Source organism: Dunckerocampus dactyliophorus, chromosome 13 (assembly GCF_027744805.1).
Source record: "Dunckerocampus dactyliophorus isolate RoL2022-P2 chromosome 13, RoL_Ddac_1.1, whole genome shotgun sequence".
NCBI classification, from domain to species: Eukaryota; Metazoa; Chordata; class Actinopteri; order Syngnathiformes; family Syngnathidae; genus Dunckerocampus; species Dunckerocampus dactyliophorus.
In genome coordinates, this window is record NC_072831.1 from 24,800,410 (window position 1) to 24,823,814 (window position 23,405).

The 23,405-nt window shown below is 43.1% G+C and overlaps 1 protein-coding gene across 1 annotated transcript in view; it reads left to right on the forward strand.

Moving 5' to 3' along the window:
• Positions 1 to 13,958, forward strand: part of msrab (methionine sulfoxide reductase Ab) — a 53,373-nt gene extending 39,415 nt beyond the window's left edge. The window contains exons 6-7 of the mRNA XM_054795758.1: positions 1,973 to 2,079; positions 13,322 to 13,958. Coding sequence (XP_054651733.1) covers positions 1,973 to 2,079; positions 13,322 to 13,495 — 281 coding nt within the window. The 3' untranslated portion in view covers positions 13,496 to 13,958. The remainder of the gene's footprint in view (positions 1 to 1,972; positions 2,080 to 13,321) is intronic.
• The last annotated feature ends 9,447 nt before the right edge of the window (positions 13,959 to 23,405 follow it).

Here is a 23,405-nt window from a genome sequence, read left to right on the forward strand (position 1 = left end):
CTTCCCCACACAAAGGTTCTTTCTCCTCACGATGACAGCATTTCCTTAACATTATGTCAATTTCTGCAACATGTTTCTGCAACATGGTAGGTGCATATTGTGTATTTCAAATTTATATTCATGGCTTTTGGGTGAAAACAAGTATAAGGTTCAGAATTGTGAGGTAAGTGATGGCAGGGGCCATCTATTGTCTTTTTGGAGGGTGAATCAGGTATAATGAGGCTATCAAATACAGGGGTACCTCGGTTAATGTCGGTTAATTGTTTAGTGTCCAAAATACCGTCCAGTTTGTTTACGCCCCAAGATGAAATCTCGTGATACTTGGCGCAACGCATTGTGGACCATGGGCGCCATTTTAGGACAACAGCGTTTGTCTATATCAGAGTTATAGAGAAATACACAATGTAAGAAACACATGGCTGCAGTGCACACATATCTACTCCGGTTTCCGCATAACAGTCTATCGACTCGACGGTGCAGGGTGACACTCAGTGTTTCTGGATTTACATTATTTTCTGTGGGAAACTTTGCTTTGGTTAGAGTCTGTTTTGGTTTAAGTCGGACCTTCTGGAACGGATTAATGACGTTAACCAAGGCACCACTGTATAATGAGTGAAATGAATGTGCACAAACGCTGCATGAATGTAAGCAATGAACAAATATATCCACGCGGGAGATTTTAAAGATTGACTGGCGACCAGTCCAGGGTGTACCCCGCCTGTCGCCCGAAGTCACTGGGATAGGCTTCAGCATACCCCCGCGAGGAGAAGCGGTATAGAAAATGGATGGATGGATGGATGTTGTGTAATACTGTGATATCATTATAGTAGGGTAAGTATCACGATGCTGTGTAGATGACGGAAGGCAATAAATGTAATATTTTTGCTTAAATTACACAAAATTTGCTCTTATTTTATGATGTTTCGTTTTGAGTTGGTAAAACAAATTGGTCTCATTACAGCTCTTACCACCCTCTGCTGGAATTGGTTCCCCCCACACTCTGCAGGGTATAATTTTCTGCTGATGGTTGGAAGGCTTAAACATGAACCAAGTCCAAAAGACGAACGTTGTACCGGGCTTTTTCACCAGCTTCTTCTGTTTTGGTCCTCCCTCCTTTATTGTGGTTAACTGGCTTCAGACCCAACCGCGATACGTCAGTTTCCGCAAAGTAGGAGTCAATATTGATAAATGAAATACTTTTATAGAGCATAGAAAACCTGACGATTTTTACCATTATTAAAGCCCTGTAGACATGAAACAACACCCCTATGGTCACCTTTACAATCCTATTATTCTTTGTTTACAACACATTGCTCAACTTGCGCAGGCTGTGGGATCACTGCAGGGACTTAAGAAACATAGTAAGCTACGAAGCTGACCGGTTAGCCTAAAATGTATTTATGTATTTTACGACTGTACACTGCGGGTGGCGATTAGGTTGCGTCATCAACATGCCTTATCATGATTGGGCGACAGAATTAAAATCTCTATTGCAGGCCAAATTAATATCCTTTCTATCGTATATCGTCTCAGTAGAGCTAGACAGATGCAAAAGCAAATGATAGAGGATAATACGAAGTGAAGAAAAAGCGACCGAGCAGGCTTCCATGCATGCCAAAGCTGCTCAGTAATGTTGCTGATGAAGAGCATACAAGCTGTGGCAGCTCCTTATCCGCATGTACTTTGCCTTGGTCCTCCAAACACACTGATGTAAAGCTGATGAAAATGTTGACAGTGCTTAGATGACAATAAAAACGAAAACGCACCCACCTACATGAGCCCATAGACCAGCACACACTGCAGACACAACCGCCCCTTCTGAAAGTGATAGCCTAAATACATTTGGCTCCATGAATTGAAGATTGGGGATGATGACATAATTGTGAAAACCTTTTACATGCAAATGTGATGGTGTGCGTGATGATTGTGAGTACTTATGCTTCATATTGTGTGCGTGTGTTTTTTTACGCAGGTATGAAGCAGCATGCCGACATCGGGACTCAGTACCGTTCTGTTATTTATGCAACCAGTGCTGATCAACTGGAGCTGGCACTGAAGAGCAAAGAAGCCTACCAGAAGGTACACACGCATTATATACCAAAATTTCCGGACTGGAGAGTTCACCGGTATATAAGCTGCACCCACTAAATTTAATAAAGACAAAAAAAGATTTGTACAGTATAGGCCAAATGTTTGGCACACACACAACACACCTGATGGTCCCAACCCCATTAATAAGGCAAGAAATTCCACTAAATAACCCTGACAAGGCAACACCTGTGAAGTGAAAACCATTTTAGGTGACTACCTCATGAAGCTCATTGAGAGAACACCAAGGGTATGCAGTGCTGTCAAAAAAAATTGTAAGACATAAAATATATGTCTAAAATATAAGACACACCTAGTTATTTCACACTTTTTTGTTAAGTAGATAATTCCATGTGTGTTCATTCATAGTTTTGAGAATCAACAATGTAAATAGTCATGAAGATAAAGAAAACGCATTGAATGAGAAGGTGCGTCCACATTTTTGGCCTGTACTGTACATATATGTAAAGATCGCACCGGTCTGTATGCCGCAGGTGTATGCTTTTTTCCAAAAAGTGCCGAACGGTGAGTGTAATACGGCCTACCAGAAAAGTCATTCATCACTGTCCTCATCCTCCTCCTGGGAACTAAAACCACTAAAGTCATCCTCTTCAAGTGTCGGAACTGAACAGCTCCACAAATCCCTCAATACACACCTTGCCGGTCTCTATCCTTCTTTCAATGTCACTCCCAGCGCCTGTCCTCCCGTACGCGCAGCAGTTCAGCCCCCCAAAACCCGCCGGCGACAGTGGACCTCCCAACACCGCTCCACACTGCCAAGATCCACCGGCAAAGCCGAGCAAAAGCCGCTAGATCGACTGCCTTCAGCCTGAAAGTCGCATCACATGCACCTATCCACGTGTTGACCATGATGAGAAGTGATGTGCGGATACTGAAATATTGATGCCTCCGATACAAGATCTTTAGGCTCTAAAATCGTTTCTCAAAGCAAAATATCGCTACTTTGAGACTTCAGTCATTTGAGGTAATTTATATCATGAACAGGGACACAGTGGAAAGTAACTAAATGATTGAGACCTTGTCTAAATACTGTATTATCCAGTTGTTTAAAATGCATGAATAAATTACTCTGTCTTACATTCTTTATCGTATGAGCTAGCGTATGATTTGAAATACACTACTTTTTCAAATTTATCGGCTCAGTATCGCCGATACCAGCCTAAATTTTATTCAATATCAAGTCGGAAAAGAAATGAGTGATATCATGCATCACTAAGGATGAGAGCGTGCACAAATGACTGTAAAATGACGAGACATCTGAAGACCAGAACGCGACCACAAATTAGCCGCATCAGTGTATAAGCCACAGGGTTCAAAGTGTGAGAAAAACGTAGCGGCTTATACACCGAAAATAGTAATAGAAATGGGGCACTGATGCATTAATAACAATTTAGTCGATTGTTTGGAAATTTTTAGCTTCTTGACTAGTTTACAGTTGAAAGGAGGACAGCATAACATCCAGTATTGCAATTGAGCTACATCCATTTTATGGAAACCCTTCAGGGATTCATTATTCTGCTCGATGCAACACTGGCGTGGACACAGGAGTTCAGAACATTCAGACAGAGATTCTCCCATCTAATTTAAAAATAGAGTTTTAAATCAAATAGATAATCATCAATCACCACACATCAATCAGTGAAATTTAGTCAAATGCCCATGCCTACCGGATGACTTCATTGCAGTGCCTGCCACTACAACAAGGTTGTAGTCCCTGAAAACGTCCATTCGTTAGAGTAAGAATCACATTGATTTTGAATGTTAATTGTTTCCTGTCAAAGTTCTGCTGGTGACGGTTTTCAACCAGTCCCTTTCAAACTTTCATTATAAAAATTTGACCCCAAATGACGCCGGTACCCGAGGTCAAAGGCCAACTCGTTCCTTTTCAATGCGCTCCCGTTCCTGATTTTCAACCACTCATCTCTTTCAAGCATTCAGAGATTATCGTTCTGAGTCAAAGAAAAAGCTATATTGATTTTAAATGATATCTGTCCCAAGATGGACGAGTTATCTGAGGTAAAAAGATCATATCAGTATTTTCAACGCTCGACTGATCACAGTTTTCAACCCATCCTTTTCAACCGGTCAGCGTCAAACCGTATTGATTTAAAGGGTGTTTGACCGTAGATGCCTGGCTTGTTTTACTTAATTTCTCAGTCAAATGTTGAGCATTGTGAACAATATCCAGCACAAGGTGACGGTATTACCTCTCACCAATTTGTAACCCAAAACATTCATCAAAGAGTTGTCTGCTCAAAGATATTGATCTTAAAGGGTGTCTACTCGCAGCAGGAAACTGTCATATCAGTCGGAATTTCAGTGCAGTTTTCAATGAAATGTGGTGCTGTATTGACTAAAGCACGGGATGACGGCACTCAAGTTGAAGCATAAACTGCAAGAATTGAGTCACACTTTTAAAACTTTTTAATATTCCGGTTGTTGCTGCTCCGGCTGAATGAATTTTTCAAGTGTGCTTCAGTAGCCGTTGAGCGGCAGTAAACTAAAGCGTGGACTGGAGTTGGCCCGTTTTGTTTGAATAACAATCGAGTGGCCGTCTCTGGAGTGGTGACCTCTCAGATTTGGATGACGTTTAGTTAAGCAAAGCCACCTGTGTTTAGTTGATCGCATCTACATCCTCTCAGGCGTCGTTCTCCACAGCTCTCGTGCTGAAAGAGCACAAGCGGGTGCATAGGTCGTTAGAGCTCATTGCTAAAACTCTCCAGTGGCACACGCCGTCCCCTCCTTTTGTTCACTCCATCCATCTGTCCAACAGTCCAGTCCGTCTTATCCGTTGATCCTGCCGTCTCTCTAAAAGCTATTCAGACACAATCAGGTGCGGGGGCAGAGGGGAGCAAATTACGACCGTCCTTTTCAACTTCAGGGGTCAGCAGTCACAGGCTACGGGGGCTGCGGCGTTTCCATGACGACAACCTCCCAACCTTGGCCTTGGGCTGGGGTCGGAGGTGAGAGAGGGGTGGCAGCTGAGACCAGGGTGGTGTCAGGTGATTGTAGGAGAATAAATAGAGGAGGGTAATGAGATCAGAGAGACAAGACCGACAGCCTATCAGCTGATGGTGACCCCCAACCTAACCACTCCATGACACCCAACCTAATCAACTGACCGTGACCCATCCTCACATACATCACATTACATACACATTTATAGGCTGTTTTGTTCTGGCGTACAACAAAAACAATCAAAATAAAAGGTAACCTTTGAATTGTTTCATCTCGTAAACAGTCGCTGACAAATAAGACGTACTATAAACATAATAAACATGCATTTTCTACTAAGTCGATGATTATTGCCTTGTTACCGATCGTGTCCTAAAATAAACACATTAGACTTAGTACAAACACTTGGCCTCTTTTACATAGAAAATTGGCGCAGAATAGCCGGCGTTTATCCGTCTACGCCTGTTGAAGCAGGATATTGCCACAACTGTGTGCGTCGTCACACAGCGACACGGCATCCCACAATCAGGTAATTAGATGCTTGACGACATCAGCGCCAGCATCTGGTGTGACATATGAAACGCACAGACAACAAGACAACGACAGTCGCTTTCAACACAGCAGAAGAACGTCATATGCCGGTACTGTTATTAGCCTGCAGTACTGTTACACATCGGTGCTGTCCTGCCTGTTACAGTTCTGGTACTACCTTAGAAGGCAGAAAATTGCCAGGTCGATGCGCCCCCGGTTTTGTGTCAGTGGTGTTTATACAAAAAAAAAAAAAACACAGGACAAAAAGTAGGGAAAGGCTGGCTTTTACAGGCTACGATAAGGGCCAACAATTTCAGCGGTGTCCTGGCAGGTCCACCATTATTACTACTGGAGGTCAACCCAGGAATTGTTTTACTTCAAAGGTAGTATCAAGCCGTAACGGGTGTCTGTGCAAATGCTTCTCCCACCCTTTTTACATCACACCAGACGCATTTCATTTTCTGATGGCGAGATTCCGTGTCCAAATTCGCTAGGTTCTGCGTGAAAGGCACAGGTGAGCCAATGCTGTATCTACAGTTACAGCTGTAGTGCAGTTTTGTTTGATCTGTGTGAAAGACGCTACTGTTGAAGGTACCCATAAAAATACTTGATACGGGAGGAAGATCAGCCGATAATGAGACACTTTGGTCTTGTTTGGTTTGCGTTCTGCTTTTGGATTGTGTCTTGCTGGCGTTTTCAAACATATTTTCCTCAAGATTTTTGATTGATTCCTGAGTTGTTGGACTTCCAAGAGTCAGCTGTGCCAGTTTGACCTTGAAAACGGCGTTAGAACATTGATACTACTCCATACCGTTACTTTATATCAACACATCCTAAGTAACTTTAATGGAGTGTATATGGATGGTATCACAGCGCAACAAAAGGCCCTTCATATTGGGGCATATCGTCTTGTCAGCTCCCCAGTTGACGTCTGAGTCGCTAACCTAGTTCCCGCTCACAAAACACACATTTACAAACATCTGACAGCCTTCCTCTCTCCCTCTCACTCTCTCTCTCTATCTCCCACCACCGACGCTGCTGACACCACCGATCTGTCAGTGACTTCAGTGGCACCGCAGTTTTCGACGGCGCTCCGTCGGGAATCTTCTTCTCGCGGAACCAAAATGGTCGCCTTGCCGCATTGACGCTAAGCCTGAAGAACTCCAAAATGGCATCCTTGTAGCGTGCGCCGATTTAGAAGCGATCGAAACATCGAGCGAGTGAACGGGTGAGACATTCTAAGACGGCCAACGATAAGGCTGGCATCATACAATCCAGACACACATGCATACATACGTTTGGCTCGTGCACTCCCAGCCCGATGAATAATTAACCCATATGAAAAGTCTCTTCTGCAGGGCTTTCAGTTTCTTAACTTTAGCATTGGGGTTGGTGGGGTGTGCGGGGGGGCTTGTTTAAACGCAAGAGTGGGGGATGGGGGGTGCTTGAGGACGGGGTGGTGGTGGTGGTGGTGGTGGTGGTGGTGGTGCGGGGGGTTCTTCTATAATGAAATTTGAAATTTGCAGAACATCAAAGGCTTCTGTAGCCAAGCCGCTGTGGCAGCAGAGCGCAGAGGAGGAGTGCATCTCTCCCCCGCCATGTCTCACCCATCCAGCCCCCACCCACCTACCTCCCCTGTCTCACCCTCTTTTTTTTTTTTCAGCTCCCTCCCTTACTCATCCTTACCCCATGTCTTCATGAACCCCTACCTCCCTCCAGGCCTGGGAGAGGGGAGATGCGAAGGGTTGATTTGGAGGAGGGCAGGGTGGTGGCATGAAGACAGGTTGGGGTCGGGGGAGAAAGATCGTTCGTGTGTGTGTGTGTGTGTGTGTGTGTGTGTGTGTGTGTATACAAACAATAGCTTCTATCAAGCCTACCTCATCATTTGTGTGTACACGTGCCCGCTCGTGTGTGTGTGTGTGTGTGTGTGTGCGCGCGCGACGCCTCCGAGGGGTGAGTGTGCCCTCTGATAAGGCAACCCAACTTAATAAGCATGAAAGATAGAAGTGGGGGCAGACACTGGGGGTTTAGATGAGGGTTTTAGGGGCTGGGAGATGGCAGCGAGGTTTTTTGGGGTGAAAATGGTGCATAACGACAGACTTCCAGTCGCACAAGGTCAGCCCGGACTCCCCTTCTGAAAAGGTCACATTCAGACTTTTGACAGCTTTTTCCCGAAAGTTGGTATCCCGCCGCCGGATCCTCTAAAAGGACGACGGTCTCGCTTGGAAGCTAAGCATCAGTTTTTTTTTATGTTTTTCAGTCTCGAAATGGAAGCACGGCGGCTTCCTGCCTCACAAAATGTAGGAGCGCCCGCTGAAGATTACAGCCCTGCTAAAATGGATGCCTAAGTGCGAGGATCAAGAACAGAGCACAGCATAAAAAAAAAAAAACACACACACACACACAGTATTACATGTTTTATGACATATCACGGAATTCTTCCGAAGCGAGTGATGTGACGTTCGGCTTTTTCTTCCCACCCATCGCATTAAAATAATCTTGATGCTCCTCTCTTCCTCCTCTTTTTATCCTCTCCGCGTCCCTCGTCTTTTACTGAGGTCATCGAGTGCGAATGTGGTCGTGTATGTGTGTTTTTTTTTTAATGTGTTTGAGTGGACTCAATAAAATAGGTTCTCTATTAACTATAAAATAGTTCTCTATTAAAATATATAAAATTTTTCTCATTTATTTTAATACTTTTGGATGTAATTAAAAATAATAATAGTAATGGTCATTTATGTTAAGTACCTAATATAAAAATAAAGGTCAGTGCATACCACAAAATAGAATTTGTCCTCCAAAAATGCAGTGTGCTTCCCGCATTCGACTCAGACTGAGGCGTTATTACATAAATCAGCAAATTGAGGTCATATCCGTCTTCAAATGTCTTTGCTATGAGTCATCGGGTGTCACAAAGTCCATGTCAAAGCGCGTCTCGTGGCTGCGGGCCTTCCGAAAAAGGAGGGGTAACGGCAGCCAGCGACAGCACAGTGGGGTATAGGACTCGCTTACATTTCTATTCTTCCTTCACCACCACCTCCGCCCTTTCTCCGGGTGTCACGTCCTATTTGTGTTGCGGGGGCCCTGTGCGCCTCTCTGGCCATCACCAGAGAGATCCTCAGTCTCTCTTTCGCTTGGCTGGAGAGCAAGGGAGGACTCGGTTGCACGAAGCAGCGGTGGTCCGAGCGAGGGGGAAGACGGGATCGAAGTACACCCACCCGATCAGCCATGTCGCTGACAGGGGAGCGTTTCCGACAAGCATGAAGGGGAATGGCTGACTGGGCCTGGGCGAGCTCTGGAACACACACAAACTTGTTTGCACCATCAGATTGACACAAATTGATTCAGCGGTACGGGTAGACGCTATATTTATTTAATTTGATAGGGGCATTGCACATAAATAAACATCAGCATCAAATATCAACGTAAATATGCTTAAATTAGCATGAATGCTAACATGTTTCTAAATGTAAGGGACAACTTAAAGGTCAAAAGTCAACACAAGAATTCACACACACAAATGTGGCGTTCACATACACACAATGATGCATCATCATACGAAGAACCAACTTGAGAACATGTCGTTCACGCTTCCGCTCAGGATGTATCCCTCCTGCATCTTTTTACCCTCCTACGCTGCTGCATTGAGCGAGCGAGCAGAGCCACGTAAGGTTAGCCACGGCGGCGTGACGCGGTGCATTCTGATTTATAGATCTAAAATGGCGGCCGTGTTGTGACTGCTGTAGGATGGAGCGCGAGGGAGCGGTGAGCAGCGGGGCGGAGGGGATGGAAGCTGTGGTTGTGAGGAGGGGGGGGGCGGTCGGTGGTAATGTAGCGGACCTTCTCTCGGACGTTTTGTTCCCCTCACATGGACCTGCCCCCCCACCCCCTCCGCCCCGAAGGGTTTGCTACCACTGTAGCTTCGTGGTGATCACTGGTTAATTAGGCCAAGAGCTGTATGTGCTTGCTCTGGCTTGGCTTTGCTCCCGCTCTGCTGTTTAAGTGTAGCACATGCTGCTGTGTCACAGTGTTAAAAATGTTTCAATGCACATCTCGCTTTCCGATATTCCGTGCACCGCTATTTGGCTTGTGGATGCTCCTGCAGGAGGATTAGAGCCTTCACATTGTAGCAGCAGCTCACTGAGGACTTTGAGGTCAGCTGCTGCCTCAGCCTCTCTGCGGGGTGCACAGCTTTGATTTACCGAGCCCTCTGCAGCGCCCGGCAGCGCTCACATATCAAGTATCACACTGCCCCCTCATGGACAAAACCAGACAGCAGCGTTCTTGCATCCCTTTTCTAGAACACTTCTAATAATCTCTAATCTCTTGAATGTTTGCAGTAATTACAAAGAAACAACCTTGTTGTAAAAAATGTAAGGGAGGAGGGCACGGACCAAGGGGCAAACCATCGTCAGGTGTGCCCAATCAGGGTGAGGTAACGCTTAAAGCTCAAGATTACATTTTTTTCAACCAAAAAGTATAAGAACACCACCGCTTGCTAGCATATATTACCAATAATGGTTTAAAAGAACAGATTGAACAAAAAATGTTTATATTTTTCACAATTACGAATGAAACGGCATAAAAATTGGCATAAAATGCAGTTCGGTCCGAATAAGATGACTGGTCACTCGTGTGTGTGCGTGGTATGTGCATCGCGAACACACACACGCAAAAGTAACCTGAGAGAGGTGACCAAAAGTTTGCAAATGCACTACAAAGTCGTCCCTCGCTACATCATGCTTCAAACATCGCCCCCTATTTTTATCGCGGTTTTTCAATAATTAATAAACGATTTGACTTTTATTAGTCCAAAAATATTGAAAGACAGGTTATATGCAGTATTCTGGTCACCAGGCGTAAGTAATGTTACACTGATGAGACATTACCTTACGTTACTTTACCTTTATACTGCATGTAGTCGGCCATGGTACGTCCGACATGATAGAGTGGGGGGAAATAAATTTCCCTCCCATTCCGTGTGGAAGTGGTACGGTTTTTACTTTTTACTTTTTCCTTCTTCCCCACTCCGTTTAAAACCCTCTCTTGAGTTTAGAATATATAAATTGGAGGCTAATTAGTTCGCTCGGTAGCTTGCCATATGCGGCCGGCGGACGTCTCTTAGTGAAATGATCCCGTAGCCTACGCATTAGTGGTGCGCACTGTGGTGTAAACAAAGAATAATAGGAGTAAAGGTGACTATAGGGCTGTTATTTCAACTCTAATGGGCTCTAATAATGGTAAAACCCGTATTTAGAAAGTCATTCACATGTTTACTGTACTCTAACTACGAATTCATCGCGGTCGGGTCTGTAATCAATTAACCACAATAAACGAGGGACGACTGTACATTTAAGGATAGCTAACGTTAGTAGCTAAACTCGGTCAAATCCCTATCATTAGCTGACATCAAACATAACTAATGCACGTGCGTATGTGTTATGTTGTTTACGTGCACATTGGAAAGTTAGCACCCTCTAGGCAACAGCCTATTTGAGACATACTGCAAAATGTTTTTGTAATGTAGATCTTTCGCTCTAATTTTGCATAACTTTACGCTCTTCATCTTTAAATATTTGACTTCAGTCAGTAGTTGGGAACATCGTTCCACTAATGTTAACTGTGATGTTTTGACTTTTTTTTTTTAGCAGGAGTTGAGTTTCTGTCAAAGTGTACAATTTTAGTTTTTAGAAAATATGTGATGTAGAGCTGCACAAGATTGCGGAACCACGTAAATGGTCGCAGCAAGGCTATGATGCAGGTTGACTTCCATACAGTTCTCGTTTCAAATATCAGAAAATGTGATTGGCTGGCGACCAGTCCAGGGTGTACCCTGCCTCATGCCAGACCTCAGCTGGGATAGGCTCCAGCTTACCTATGACCCTACTGAGGACAAGCAGTATAGAAAATGGATGGATGTTAATGTGAATGAACTGTCACCATAATGCAACCTTTATTAATGGTAACATTTTATTTAACATACTTATAGATCATAGTCGCTAACTACTGTAAAATAAAACTCAGAAGTAAAATTACTCCCACTTTGAAAATACTTGGTCATTAAGTGATTTTTTTTAGGTACTATTGGAAGTAATTATTATATTTTCATGTTGTACGGAGCAGCCAGACCCCTTCCTACATGGCAGTAAGTTCAATGGCTATCATCACACTGTATTTTTTTTTGCCATCACAAAAAGCCAAAGAAAAAGCAAAATGCAGTTAGTCCTTTACATGTCTCGCGTGATGTCAAGCATTATGATAGTTTGAACTCCAACCGCATAGGTATTGCTGGAGTTAACGTCAGGATCAGACAGCTCCTGCATTGCTCACATGAGTCAGAAGAGGATGTGTGGCCTCACTTGTTGACCACCGCCAACTTGTTGTCTTTCTTGATTTGATCCCGAGATGCCAGGGTGCCACTGTTAGAAGACAGAAAATCACACACTCCTGATTTATCAGACTTTAGTGAGCGTGAATGTCTCTGAAATTGCTCGCTTCTAAACACATTTGAAGCCCCTCCCCCCCCCCCCTTTTTTTTTTTTGTCAAGGTGTTGAGGAAAGTGTAAGCTTGAAACGTGTCTTGTAAGGCGTCCTCAAAGCGAGCCGATGCTGTTTGATGCTGCCGTCCCTCAGCGGGGAAATTGCTGCACTAGAAAGAGAACGAAGCACCTTTTTATTGTCACTCAGTCACACAGCATGAACTCTTTAGTACGTTAACCAGACATGGAAAGTTCACATGTAATACCCTGCAGATTTAAAAACAACAACATTTAACAGCCCATGCGGCTTTGGGGAAGTTGAGAATGAAGTTTATCATATTTCTTGTGAGCTTAGGATGCTGCAATATTTGATACATTAGGTTGAAGGAATAATACAAGTAATATTGGAACGCTCAGTAGAATTTATTTCTCTTACAAAATAATCTTAAATCATCCTAAATGTCAATAACATGCAGGTAAAATGATAAGTAAGCCACTGTTTAATAAATCTACAATGAAGTAGAAGTACTCACCACTGGAAGACGCGTATAAAGAAGAAACAAACGTGTGTTGAGCAATACTGTCGCCACATGGCCACATACGGTAATTAGCAAATTAGCATTTTGCTTGTCCCTTTTGCCATCACCGCTACTCTTCTGTAGTAGCATCAGTAATATACGATCAATAAGATACTGATCATCCATGAATGACATTGGCCGATACCGATCACATGAGCAAACCGTATATTTTTCATTTATTTAAGATGAGTGCTATCGGCCAAGGCTGCCGTTGGGTCCCCTTTCGGGCATATCGGGGTTTTTTTGTTATTGTTTTGGGTTTTTTTTGCGTGAAACAATTTTCGTACTATTTGACACAAACCTTAATTTGATGAATGTTTTGGAGTAATGTGAATACATGGGAAGTAAATTGCTCAACAGTTAATTTTTTAGTTGAAGATAACAAAATTAAATGAATCTCCCTTGGGCATTTCTGTGTGGAGTTTGCATGTTCTCCCCGTGCGCGCGTGGGTTTTCTCCGGGTATTCCGGCTTCCTCCCACATTCCAAAAACATGCATGTTAGGTTTTTGTGTGCCTCGCACGCCTAACTACTCCTTATGTATAGCATTGAGTATTATGTATAGTAAGTATTATGTATATTATGTATTATGTATAGTATTATTATAGTATTGTATAGTATTAAAGGGATAGTTTGGATTTTTGCACTTACGTTTGTGTGTTGCCCACAGGAGCTTGAGGCGAAGGGTCTCGGTACCATCACCACAGAAATTCTGGAGAAGCAGCAGTTCTACTATGCCGAGGACTACCACCAGCAGTACCTGAAGAAGGTACCTAAAGGTTATTGTGGCCTGAAAGGCACTGGGATCGCCTGTCCCATTGGAGTTGGAAAAGATCATGAGTGACGATTGTTTAACGGTTAATTGCAATCAGTTTCAATGATGATAAAGTTGTGGCAACCCTGAATCGGTACAGTAATAATCTCACCAGTTTGTATCCGTAGCATACCAAATATGGAGACTCTATATGAAGGCAAGGATCGATTAAAATGGTCTGCATGCCCTTGATTGGGAGGTTTAAAGGTTAAAATCTGTCTAGAATTAATTGCATCATTAATGGCCACTGATGAATATCTGGACTTACTTAGGCAACCAAGTGCCTTCTTTATTAAACCAAAGAAGTCAGTAGCGAGTGCTTGAATCAAAACGTAATCGTGTTTTATCATGTTGAGCTGTCATCGGTGACGTGCAGGTGCAATAACGTATTCTTCCACAGGGTGGCGACATTTGTTATCTGTACTTCAGTGTCAGTGTTTCAGCTGATTTTTTTTGCAATAATTCATATAAATAAATATACTTTTGATCGAAATATTGTCTCATTAATCCATGAAATGCAGTTGAATTGTTTACTGTTATCATTTACATTAGTGGCGGAGCCAGAAATGTTTCATTGGGGTGGCCAAGGTGAGACCATTACTCACATAGGGGTGCCAATAAGTGAAATGTTTAGATGACCAGTGGGGGGGAGCCATGGCCACCATGTAGCTCCACCACTGATTTACATGAAGCTAACTTTGGCAGTGACCAATTGTCTTCTGTGCCCATGTGATTGTCAAATTCAGGTGAACCCCGTCTCCCCTGTAGATTACTCATCGCCCCATTTCATAGTAACAAGCGCGTATGAGTCACTGTGGTACAAACATTCACACTGAGCTCTCGCACTGAATCACAGACTGTAGTGATGCACACTTCGGTTAAACTGCGCCACATTAAAACACTTGACAAGGTGTATTCTACAGCGTATGAATGCATACGTTGTGTTTAAACTTAAGTCAACCTGGCAGCCTAGTTAAACATGAAAATCACACACAGATCATATCTACAAATAAGCTTACTGGTCGACCGCATTTTGTTTCACCCCGCTCTCATATTTCCCCCTCACTCCTCTACTATCTGTGTGCGTGTGTGTGTGTGTGTGTGTGTGTGTGTGTCACATCCTGACACCTGTGTGTAGGTGTGGACCAGGGCACAGGTGCAGGTGCAAGCTCTCGGGGCCTATTTTTGTATCGGGACAGATATTTTTGCATGTGTCTGCATGCTGCAGCAGCCGTGTGTGTGTGTGTGTGTGTGTACTGTGGTTTTCTTGATGGAACCGCACTGAGTGGTGTGTGTGGTTGGGACAGCTTGATGCTCCCCTGCACCTGCCTTTAATTTAATTTGGCACACTATCTTGTTTTTTGTGTTCCAGCTAATGAACCCTTTAACGAGAATGTCACTCAGTAGACCTCTGCCAAGACCAAATGATTACGCCATGTTTGTAAGAAAAAACTGAGCTGAAAACTGCCAAGCAAACAAAAGATGTGAAAAAATAATTTTGTTATTAGACACTGTTCCACTCCTGTCACCCAGGTGGCACAAATGCACATGAAAAAGTAAAAACAAAGAAAGACATCACAGCCGTCTTTATGCAGCTTTCTGAAAAATTCCTAACTATAGAACTTCCATTGTATGTGAAGCCACATTTCCAATAACCAGTACTATTCGGTTCAATATGGTATACAGTGCTGTGTAATATGCAGTGTTTTAGGTGTTTCCATTGTAAAGGGAAATAAAATATCCTACTCCTCCTGTCCCATTTTTCAGCACAGTAATACAGTGAACTACACTCGTGTAGGGTTTCGCTAGACATGCTTTGGAAATGGAATAGCAAGAAAACAAAAGAAATGCATAATCCACTAGGGATGTGAACAATTAACCGATGCGACCGGATAACCAGTTTGAGGAGCTAACAACTCCAATTAGCCGATAAAATAATGCTGTATCGATAATAATCCGCCATGATTTTTAGATTAATCGATTGTGGAGACATGCACTGGGTATCGCGAGAGAAGCAATCGGTCGACAGTATAAACTATGCTTGGGTAGCGTAGCTAGCTATCGCCGGCCGTTAGCTAACTAGCTAGCTCCGGCTGTTAGCTAACTAGCTCGCGCCGGCCATTAGCCAACTAGCTAGCTAGAACACCGAACGTTTTTGGATTAATTTCAAGAAGGGTGCAAGCAGAATTCACCAAGCATTTGATTGTTCACCCACTAACAAGGAACGTGATCTGGGTTGAGACCGTCGTGAAACAGGTTAGTTTTACCCAGTTGTTGCAATGGTAATCATTGCTTGAGCTGCCAGACTAACAGAGGCGAGTATGGTAACTTTTCGGCTTTGTAACTTGACCACTTTCAAATGTTGAGCCTGGCGTGTTGAAAACACTATGCTCAGTCGGACATGTCGTACGGTTACAATTATTACATTTTGAGTATGGGGTTGTTTACTTTTCCAAGCTAAAACAGCATTTTCGTCGCACTCATGTGGCAAATACTTCATATTACTTATCTGTGCCTGGAAGAGATGTGCCACTATTTAAGCGGCTTTGCACTATTTATTTATTTTGTATTATTAATTGGGCAGAAGGTTAAGACGTGTGTTTTTTTATTGTTATATATTATGTAGGTGAATGGATGGATGGATAAAATATAGAATGTCAAATATTGATCCCATCAAAGAAAAAGCATGGGGGGGGGGGGGGGTGTCTGTGTCCAAATAATATTAACATTTGACATGTTATTCTGTTGACTTTATTTTTGCCAGTGCCTTACAGCAGGGGTGTCCAAAGTGCGGCCCGGGGGCCATAAGGTCCCGTAGGGAACACATTTACTTTAACACACACGAGTAGGAGTTTTATTTGCATCTTAAATGGCTTATTAACTCTTATTGTGTCTACTATATTGGGTAAAGCCATTTAAAGCCGCCACTACAATGCATTGGCAGCCACCGCAGGAAATACGATGTCCAGAAAAAAAACAAGGAATTGCTAACGTGTGGGTCTGTTATCTTATTTAAGTCTAATATGTCTGATTTTCGGCCACGGAGTGGCCTAGCAGTTAGCATGTTGGCCACACAGTGATGGAGATCTGGAAGATCTGGGTTCGAATCCCCATTCGGGCATCTCTGCGTGGAGTTTCATGTTCCTCCCCATGCGTTGTGGGTTTTCTCCGGGTACTCCGGTTTCCTCTCACATTTCAAAAACATGCATGTTAGGTTAACTGGAGACTTTCACTTGCCCATGGGTATGAATGTGAGTGTGAGTGAATGGTTGTCGTGCCCTGCTGCTGGCTGGCGACCAGTCCAGGGTGTAAAGTCACCTGGGATTGGCTTCATATCCCCGCAACCCTAGCGATGACAAGCAGCATAGAAAATGAATGAATGTCTTATCTACTATTTTGGGTAATACAAATGTAAAAGTGACAATATGGCTGCTATTTCATGTCTAGAGGGCTCTAATAATGTTAAAAACTGTGTAATAATGTTAGAAGACTACGAAAATATTCTATTTATCCATTTTGAATCCTACTTCGCGGAAATTCACTTATCGTTGTCTGGTCTGGAACCAATTAACCGTGATAAACAAGGGATGACTGTTTACAATAAAATATTTGTTGTGGCTTTTTCCGCTTAATATTGTGACTTTCATGTTAGAATTGTTTGGTCTTTCAGTGTGGCATTAAAATGACTTTGTAGGGTTACGGAAGATGGCTCTTATCATTATTAACTAGCAAGAGGAGCCATATCATTGGTTATAGACAAACACAAGCTTCTGGGTGGTGGTAATAAAGTGTTCTATGTCATTTCCTGTCACAACTTAGAAGACGAATGTGATGTTCCAGTTATTGGTTGTTTTCTTTCTGTCATTTGCGTGCAGTGGGGGATGTAAAAGCATGGTACTCTTAGACACATGCACGCATCCATAGGCAGGAACCAGGCTTTGTGCGTGCGTGTGTGTGTTCAGACTGAGCCTATTGTGTGCAGATGGGCCTTTAATGGGCCAACAGCTGGCTACAAACAGCATAGTGCTCCAGCCAGTTTTTCTTGTCCCTCTCACTGACCTACTCTCTATATAACGTAAAGAGCTGGAGGCCACACTAGAACTTATAGAACACTACATTCTATAAGCTCTACTTTCTTTTTGTTTAAAAAAAAAAAAGCATCCCATCCACCTGGTTAAAATTGGTTAAAAAAATGAGTCATTGTGAGAGCGACGAGGTCGTGTGGAAGAGCGAGCGTCAAGCGGCGTGCGTCACAGGCCTTAACCCGCTCTGTGCGCGCACGCAGACATAAACGAACACGCGTTCCCGCCCACCACAGTGCCTAATGCAAAGAAGGGCTGCGCCCACGCGAAGACACGGAACACAGCAAAGAGACACCTTGCAGAGACGTGCACCCACGCACACACACACACACACACACACACACACACACACACACACACACACACACTGCTCACCGCGTCCTCGTTTACGCCGCTTCTCATTTGTTTGACAAGCTCAATAGACCTTAACTTTAGCCACAGCATTAGGTACACCTGTCTGTACAAAAATAGTAACACACATTTTTCATTACGTTTCATTAAGGTATTCAATTAGTATGTTATAGTGTCAAGTGATGCGGAACTGGAGTGAGCTGTTTTATAAGGTTTTTGTAATATCAAATATCAAAATGATTATGGGAAAAATAATATTACAGTATATAAATATTGCAATGTAATAGTAACAATATTGTAAACAATAGTAAAAAAAAAATAATCCTGCCTCAGCACCTTTTTATTTCCATCCAAACTGCAGTTTGAGTGTATTCTAGGCCCACACCCACCGTTACACATTTCCTTTATGTGTAACCCTGCACATTTTGAGACATTTCCTGTCATTTCTCAGGGAATAACGCATTCTTAACGATAGCATCCGGGTTGGTATGTATAGTTGAGCCTTGGCGGAGGCCTGCGCTCCACTGTTAACTCTCATTGCATGCAGGCTTTTTTCGCAGATGCCAGATGTGTTTGCATCCCCTCCCTCCGCCCCTCTGGTTCCTGCATGGGCGCATGGGCCTCTATCGGAGCACCGGGGCTCCAGGAACCGAAGCACACAGCAATGCCTCTGTGTTGCCCAGAGAAGCGCAGCCTTGTCTGGGTCGCTGCATCTGCGGTCTGAGGGGTGAGCTGGGGGAAAGAGGGTGAACCAACCCTGGTGTGAGTTGGCCTTACTTGTCCCGCATCCTGGACTGACCCCTGCAGCCTTTTTTTCTTGTGGTAAGGATCTGGACACGAAATCCCATGGCCATGACTAAAAATACACGTTTACAAAGATGATAATGTACATGAATGTGTTTATTGTGCGCTATATCATACTGACTGGCAGCTGGGTGTAATATCTTGATAGTTTAGCTACATGAGAAGGGCAAAACAAATGTTCATTCATCATCTCATAAACGTGGCCCTCCTCTCCTGCTGGAACAGTAATGGGTTAAAGGTGGCGATGGAGGGCAGCACGTGCTTATGGGGGCCACAGTTGGCTTATTGGCTCGCTTCCCACGCTGTGACGCTCTGCACCTGGTCGCCTGTGTGAGTCCACCATGCTAGCTAGACGCTGGCGGCACATGACACATAGGAAATACAGTGATAAGTGGCTCTATGTTGCAATTAATACCACTTATCAGCAGAGGGGTTTCGGACTGAGCTGGCATGGACACTTTTGCATAAGGGGCAGAGTGGTGCAGTGCCACAACCAGCAGATGGCGTGTTGAGGAAAAAAATTTAATTGGCTTTGTGTTTCTGCCAGCTGTGTGGCAGTGGACCCCATGAATTCTGCCTAGCAACAAGCAGGTAATGCTTCAAATAGTCTTATGGGCTGCGTACGTCTGCATCTGCTCGCATGCGAGCCACGCCTTGCCACAGCTGCCAGCCAGCGAGAAAGCGAGCCCTCGATTAAGGCAGAAGACAGGAAAGTGTTGCACAACTTTTGGGTCTCAGGTGCCGCTATGGTGATAAAAGTGTACACAAAGAGGACACACACAGTTTGCAACGTGAACCGACCGTGTTTTCGCAAGCTTGCACAGAGGCCTGCACCTTTTCTGTTTTAAACAGATCCTAACCCTGATACGTTCATGACTGAGTACATGTTCCTGTACCAGGCCCGTGGGGCGGGGGTTAATTTGGGGGTAAGGAAGTAAAAAGATGAAAAAGAGTGAACGATAGATAGGAAAGAAAGAAAAAGATGATGATGATGATGATGATGATGGCTGCACCAGGAGGAAACGGAGTCAGATGATTCTCAAGCAGCTGCTCCGTAACACCCACACTCTTCCTGCTGCTGCTGCTGGTGTGTGTGTGCGCGCGCGTTTAAACTGAAAATATATTGTCAGTGTGTGTGATGCTGATGCAGGTGTTTGGGTTTTTCATGGATTAGTCATCTTTTTTTTTTAATTTTATAAATCAGTCATCACTGATATGTTAGAATTGCCCCTAAAGCTGTACAAATTGGCAACCAAATTGAACAAAATTTTTCAGGAAAATATTCCTCCAAAAAAAAAAGCTATGTCATGAATCAAATGATTTATCATCATTTGCTTTTTCCTTGGCTTTTTATTCCAAAAGATGGGCTGCCATCATTAATGACATTGTGCAAGGTTCGGTGGTTCCCACAAGACTGCGATCTATCTGTGGCCCGTGGTCGCGTTTGCATAATTGCCTGGCACATTAACAAAAAAGTGCAATAATACTAACATAATAACAATAGTCATTGTCGTAGCCCACAACAAACTAAAACTCAACTCAGAGCCCCCAACGTCATTTCCTGTCCACCATCGATTCTGCGCCCCTACAAGGTAAACTGCCTTAAATGGCTTATCTTCTCTGATTATATGTACTATGTTAGGTAATATGAATGTAAAGGTGACTATATGGGTGTTCTTTCATGTCTCTAATAATGTTTACAAAAACATATTAAGAAGATCGTAGACAGGTTTTCTATGCCATAACTACAAAAATATTCAATTTATGAAGAAGAAATACATTTTTTTGCAGTCAGATCTGAACCAATTAACTGCAATAAAGGAGGGATTACTGTATTATTATTGCGTTATTATTATTGCACCTGTTGTGAGATCATTTGAAACTGCAATAAAAACCTGTTGCTCCGGTGATCAAATCTGGTGCTTGTTTCACCAAACAATGACTGACACCTTGTGACCAATGTAGAATACTACATTCACAATTTGAGTGCTCCTTCCTAATGGCTTATATTTGCATTTTAGTTCATTTGGCCATTTTTATGCTTCAAAATGCTTAATTTGGGCAAAAAATATATATATTTTTTTGTACCACTGGAAAACTCACGAAATGTCAGTATTGTGTCAAGCAATTCGAATTAGACGTAATTTTCGAGCAAAATATGTCTTTAAAGTTGAATGCGAGCAAACTGGATGTCAACGAGCATCCCCGAAACAGATTTAGCATTTTTTTCAGTAAGGTAAATAAGCAAAATTACAACAAAACTATAAAGAAATCCCACAGTCCCGGTAGGTAAGCTGTTGGTTTTTCCAGTAAAGAAGCTCTCTCACTGAGCCGATGAAGGTTCCTTCTGCCTGGCTTGAGGGTCTCGAAAAGGGAAACTCACCTCAAAAAACATCCGGTGGAAACTCTGGCCTGACAGTCAGTCAGTTGGTGGAAAAAGTTTGAGGCGAGAATGTGGCCGTACTCAAGGTGTCAGCGGCTTGTGTTTCTATTTGCGTCAACTTGCACGTAGAATATTTGGCTTCTCTGCATTTGATCAGTATTCTCTATCGTGTAAGCCCTGCAGCTGTTTTCTCCCATTTTTGAGTAGCACAGACAATGGAAACATGGACAGCATAATAGTTGGAGCCTGTGTCCTACCTTCTTGTGAACTTCAAGCGTGGCGCCTAGTTGCTGGCTCAAGTTTTTGGGAGAAAAATATTTACAGGTCACCTACTTTAGCAGTAGTCTGTTCACACACGCTCAGTGTTCTAAGGCATGATATATGAAACCACAATGACAAGCAGTCACGAGCTTCGTTCCCATCAAGGGAGTATGGTTTAGTTTGGCTTCCACTGTAAATGATGCCAAAATATTTAACCCAGTACTGTTTGCCAATGTAGAGAGGAGCGACACAGGCTCCTGTTCATGGATTGGTTGACCAAGAATGGGCACTTTCATGTTACAGACGTATGGAAGAGTGGAAACGGAAGAAAACAACACGTCATTTAAAAACAATACAATATTTGTGATTGTGTAGGTTGTGTACGGATAATGTACATGACAAGTAGCATAACTACCCGACTTCTTTATACAACTTAGCGGAGGTGTGGACTTGAGTCACGCGACTTGTACTCGAGTCAGACCCGAGCCATAATTTTGATGACTTTGGACTCGAATTGACAATTTCATCAAAGACTTGCAAATTGACTTGAACTTTGACATTAATGACTTGGGACTTGGCTCTGATATTAGTTGATGACTTGGAATAGATTTTCAGTGAATGTTCTGAGTAAAATGTGTCCCCATACTAAGTATTCAACTAACTTGATGGTTACTATGTTATTTACAGCAAGACTACATATTTACCCTTTCAATCTGTAGCATGGAATGCATCAATCAGGTTAAAGAACAAACAATGACATTTGTCAAATTGAATAGATTGTTATATTGTTAAAAATTGCATTTTTTTTTTTGGTAAACACTAAACAGTGTTATGACTTGTAAGGATTTGGAAATTTCCAGCTTATGACTTTGGACTCGACTCGACCTGTCTTGTCTTGAGATTAAAACCTTGAGACTGCCAAAACACTGACTTTTTCCCACTTCTGCAACTTAGCAACCGAACTATATAAGCTAAACAAGCTAAATATAAGCTTGCTGGCGGCCATTGCAGCAATTTTTGTTGGCATACGTTAGGCAAGCTCTTTTGTTAGCAGCTTGAGCCCAAAGGCTTTGCTGCACCTCACAGCAGAGGAAGGACAGGGAGAGTTGGCAAGAACACCGTCACGACTCCAAAAAAAAACAGGGGAACATTTTATACAGGTGAATTTGAATATGAAATGGCCGCAGGTGCTCTTCCGGTCACCTCTTGTGTTTTTAGCACTAGTGTAGTTGCTAATGTTGCTGTTTGGAGTCGTGTGCTGTGCTTACGTAGAATTTGTCTCACATTAACATGACTCATTTTATCCTACCAAATTTCTGCTGAGATATTTTTGGGTTTTATTTGAATCACGTTCGAATATTGTGTGCTTATTACAGTATTTGCGATGTCAACATAGGCCAAAAATGGTATTTCTTTCTTAATTTTTGATGACGTTATGACTAGATTCATATGAATAGATTCAGGATAGTGCATGTGAAGTCACAATTGGAAGGTGCCTCGTCAACGTTTCAAAGCATGTTAGAAGGGAAACGTTTTGTTTGCATTTAGCATGTGCTGTATGGGTTTGGCTTCTTGACAGTTGTAGGGGGCGTCATTGAGCGAAAAGACTCACTGCATCTTTAAACTAGATTATTGCACATACTTTCATCTCGTTACTGTGAAAAGACTGCTGAGCTGTGGTGAGCCACAGACCAAAATAACTGGTACTTTTTTTTTTCTCCTCCTCTTGATAAGAACACATGTGCATCCACCCACACATGAGATCACACTTACATGTCAACACACGCTCAGGTTTTACATTCGAGAACGAGGTGGTCTTTCCTGGACATTTGTTGACGCCGCATCCGCTCCACACCATTTTCGTTCAAAGCATAATAATTCATCGTATCCGTGTTTTTTTGTTTGTGCGTCTGTCACTTTCACTCGGGTCTCAGTGTCGGCTTTTCTCGCCCGACAAACTGGCATAGTAGCATCATTCTAAAACTGGTATTAGGCATTTCCTGCTGCGTCCGTTGGTGTGTGTATGTGAGCGTGTGTGTGTGTGTGTATGGGGCGGAAC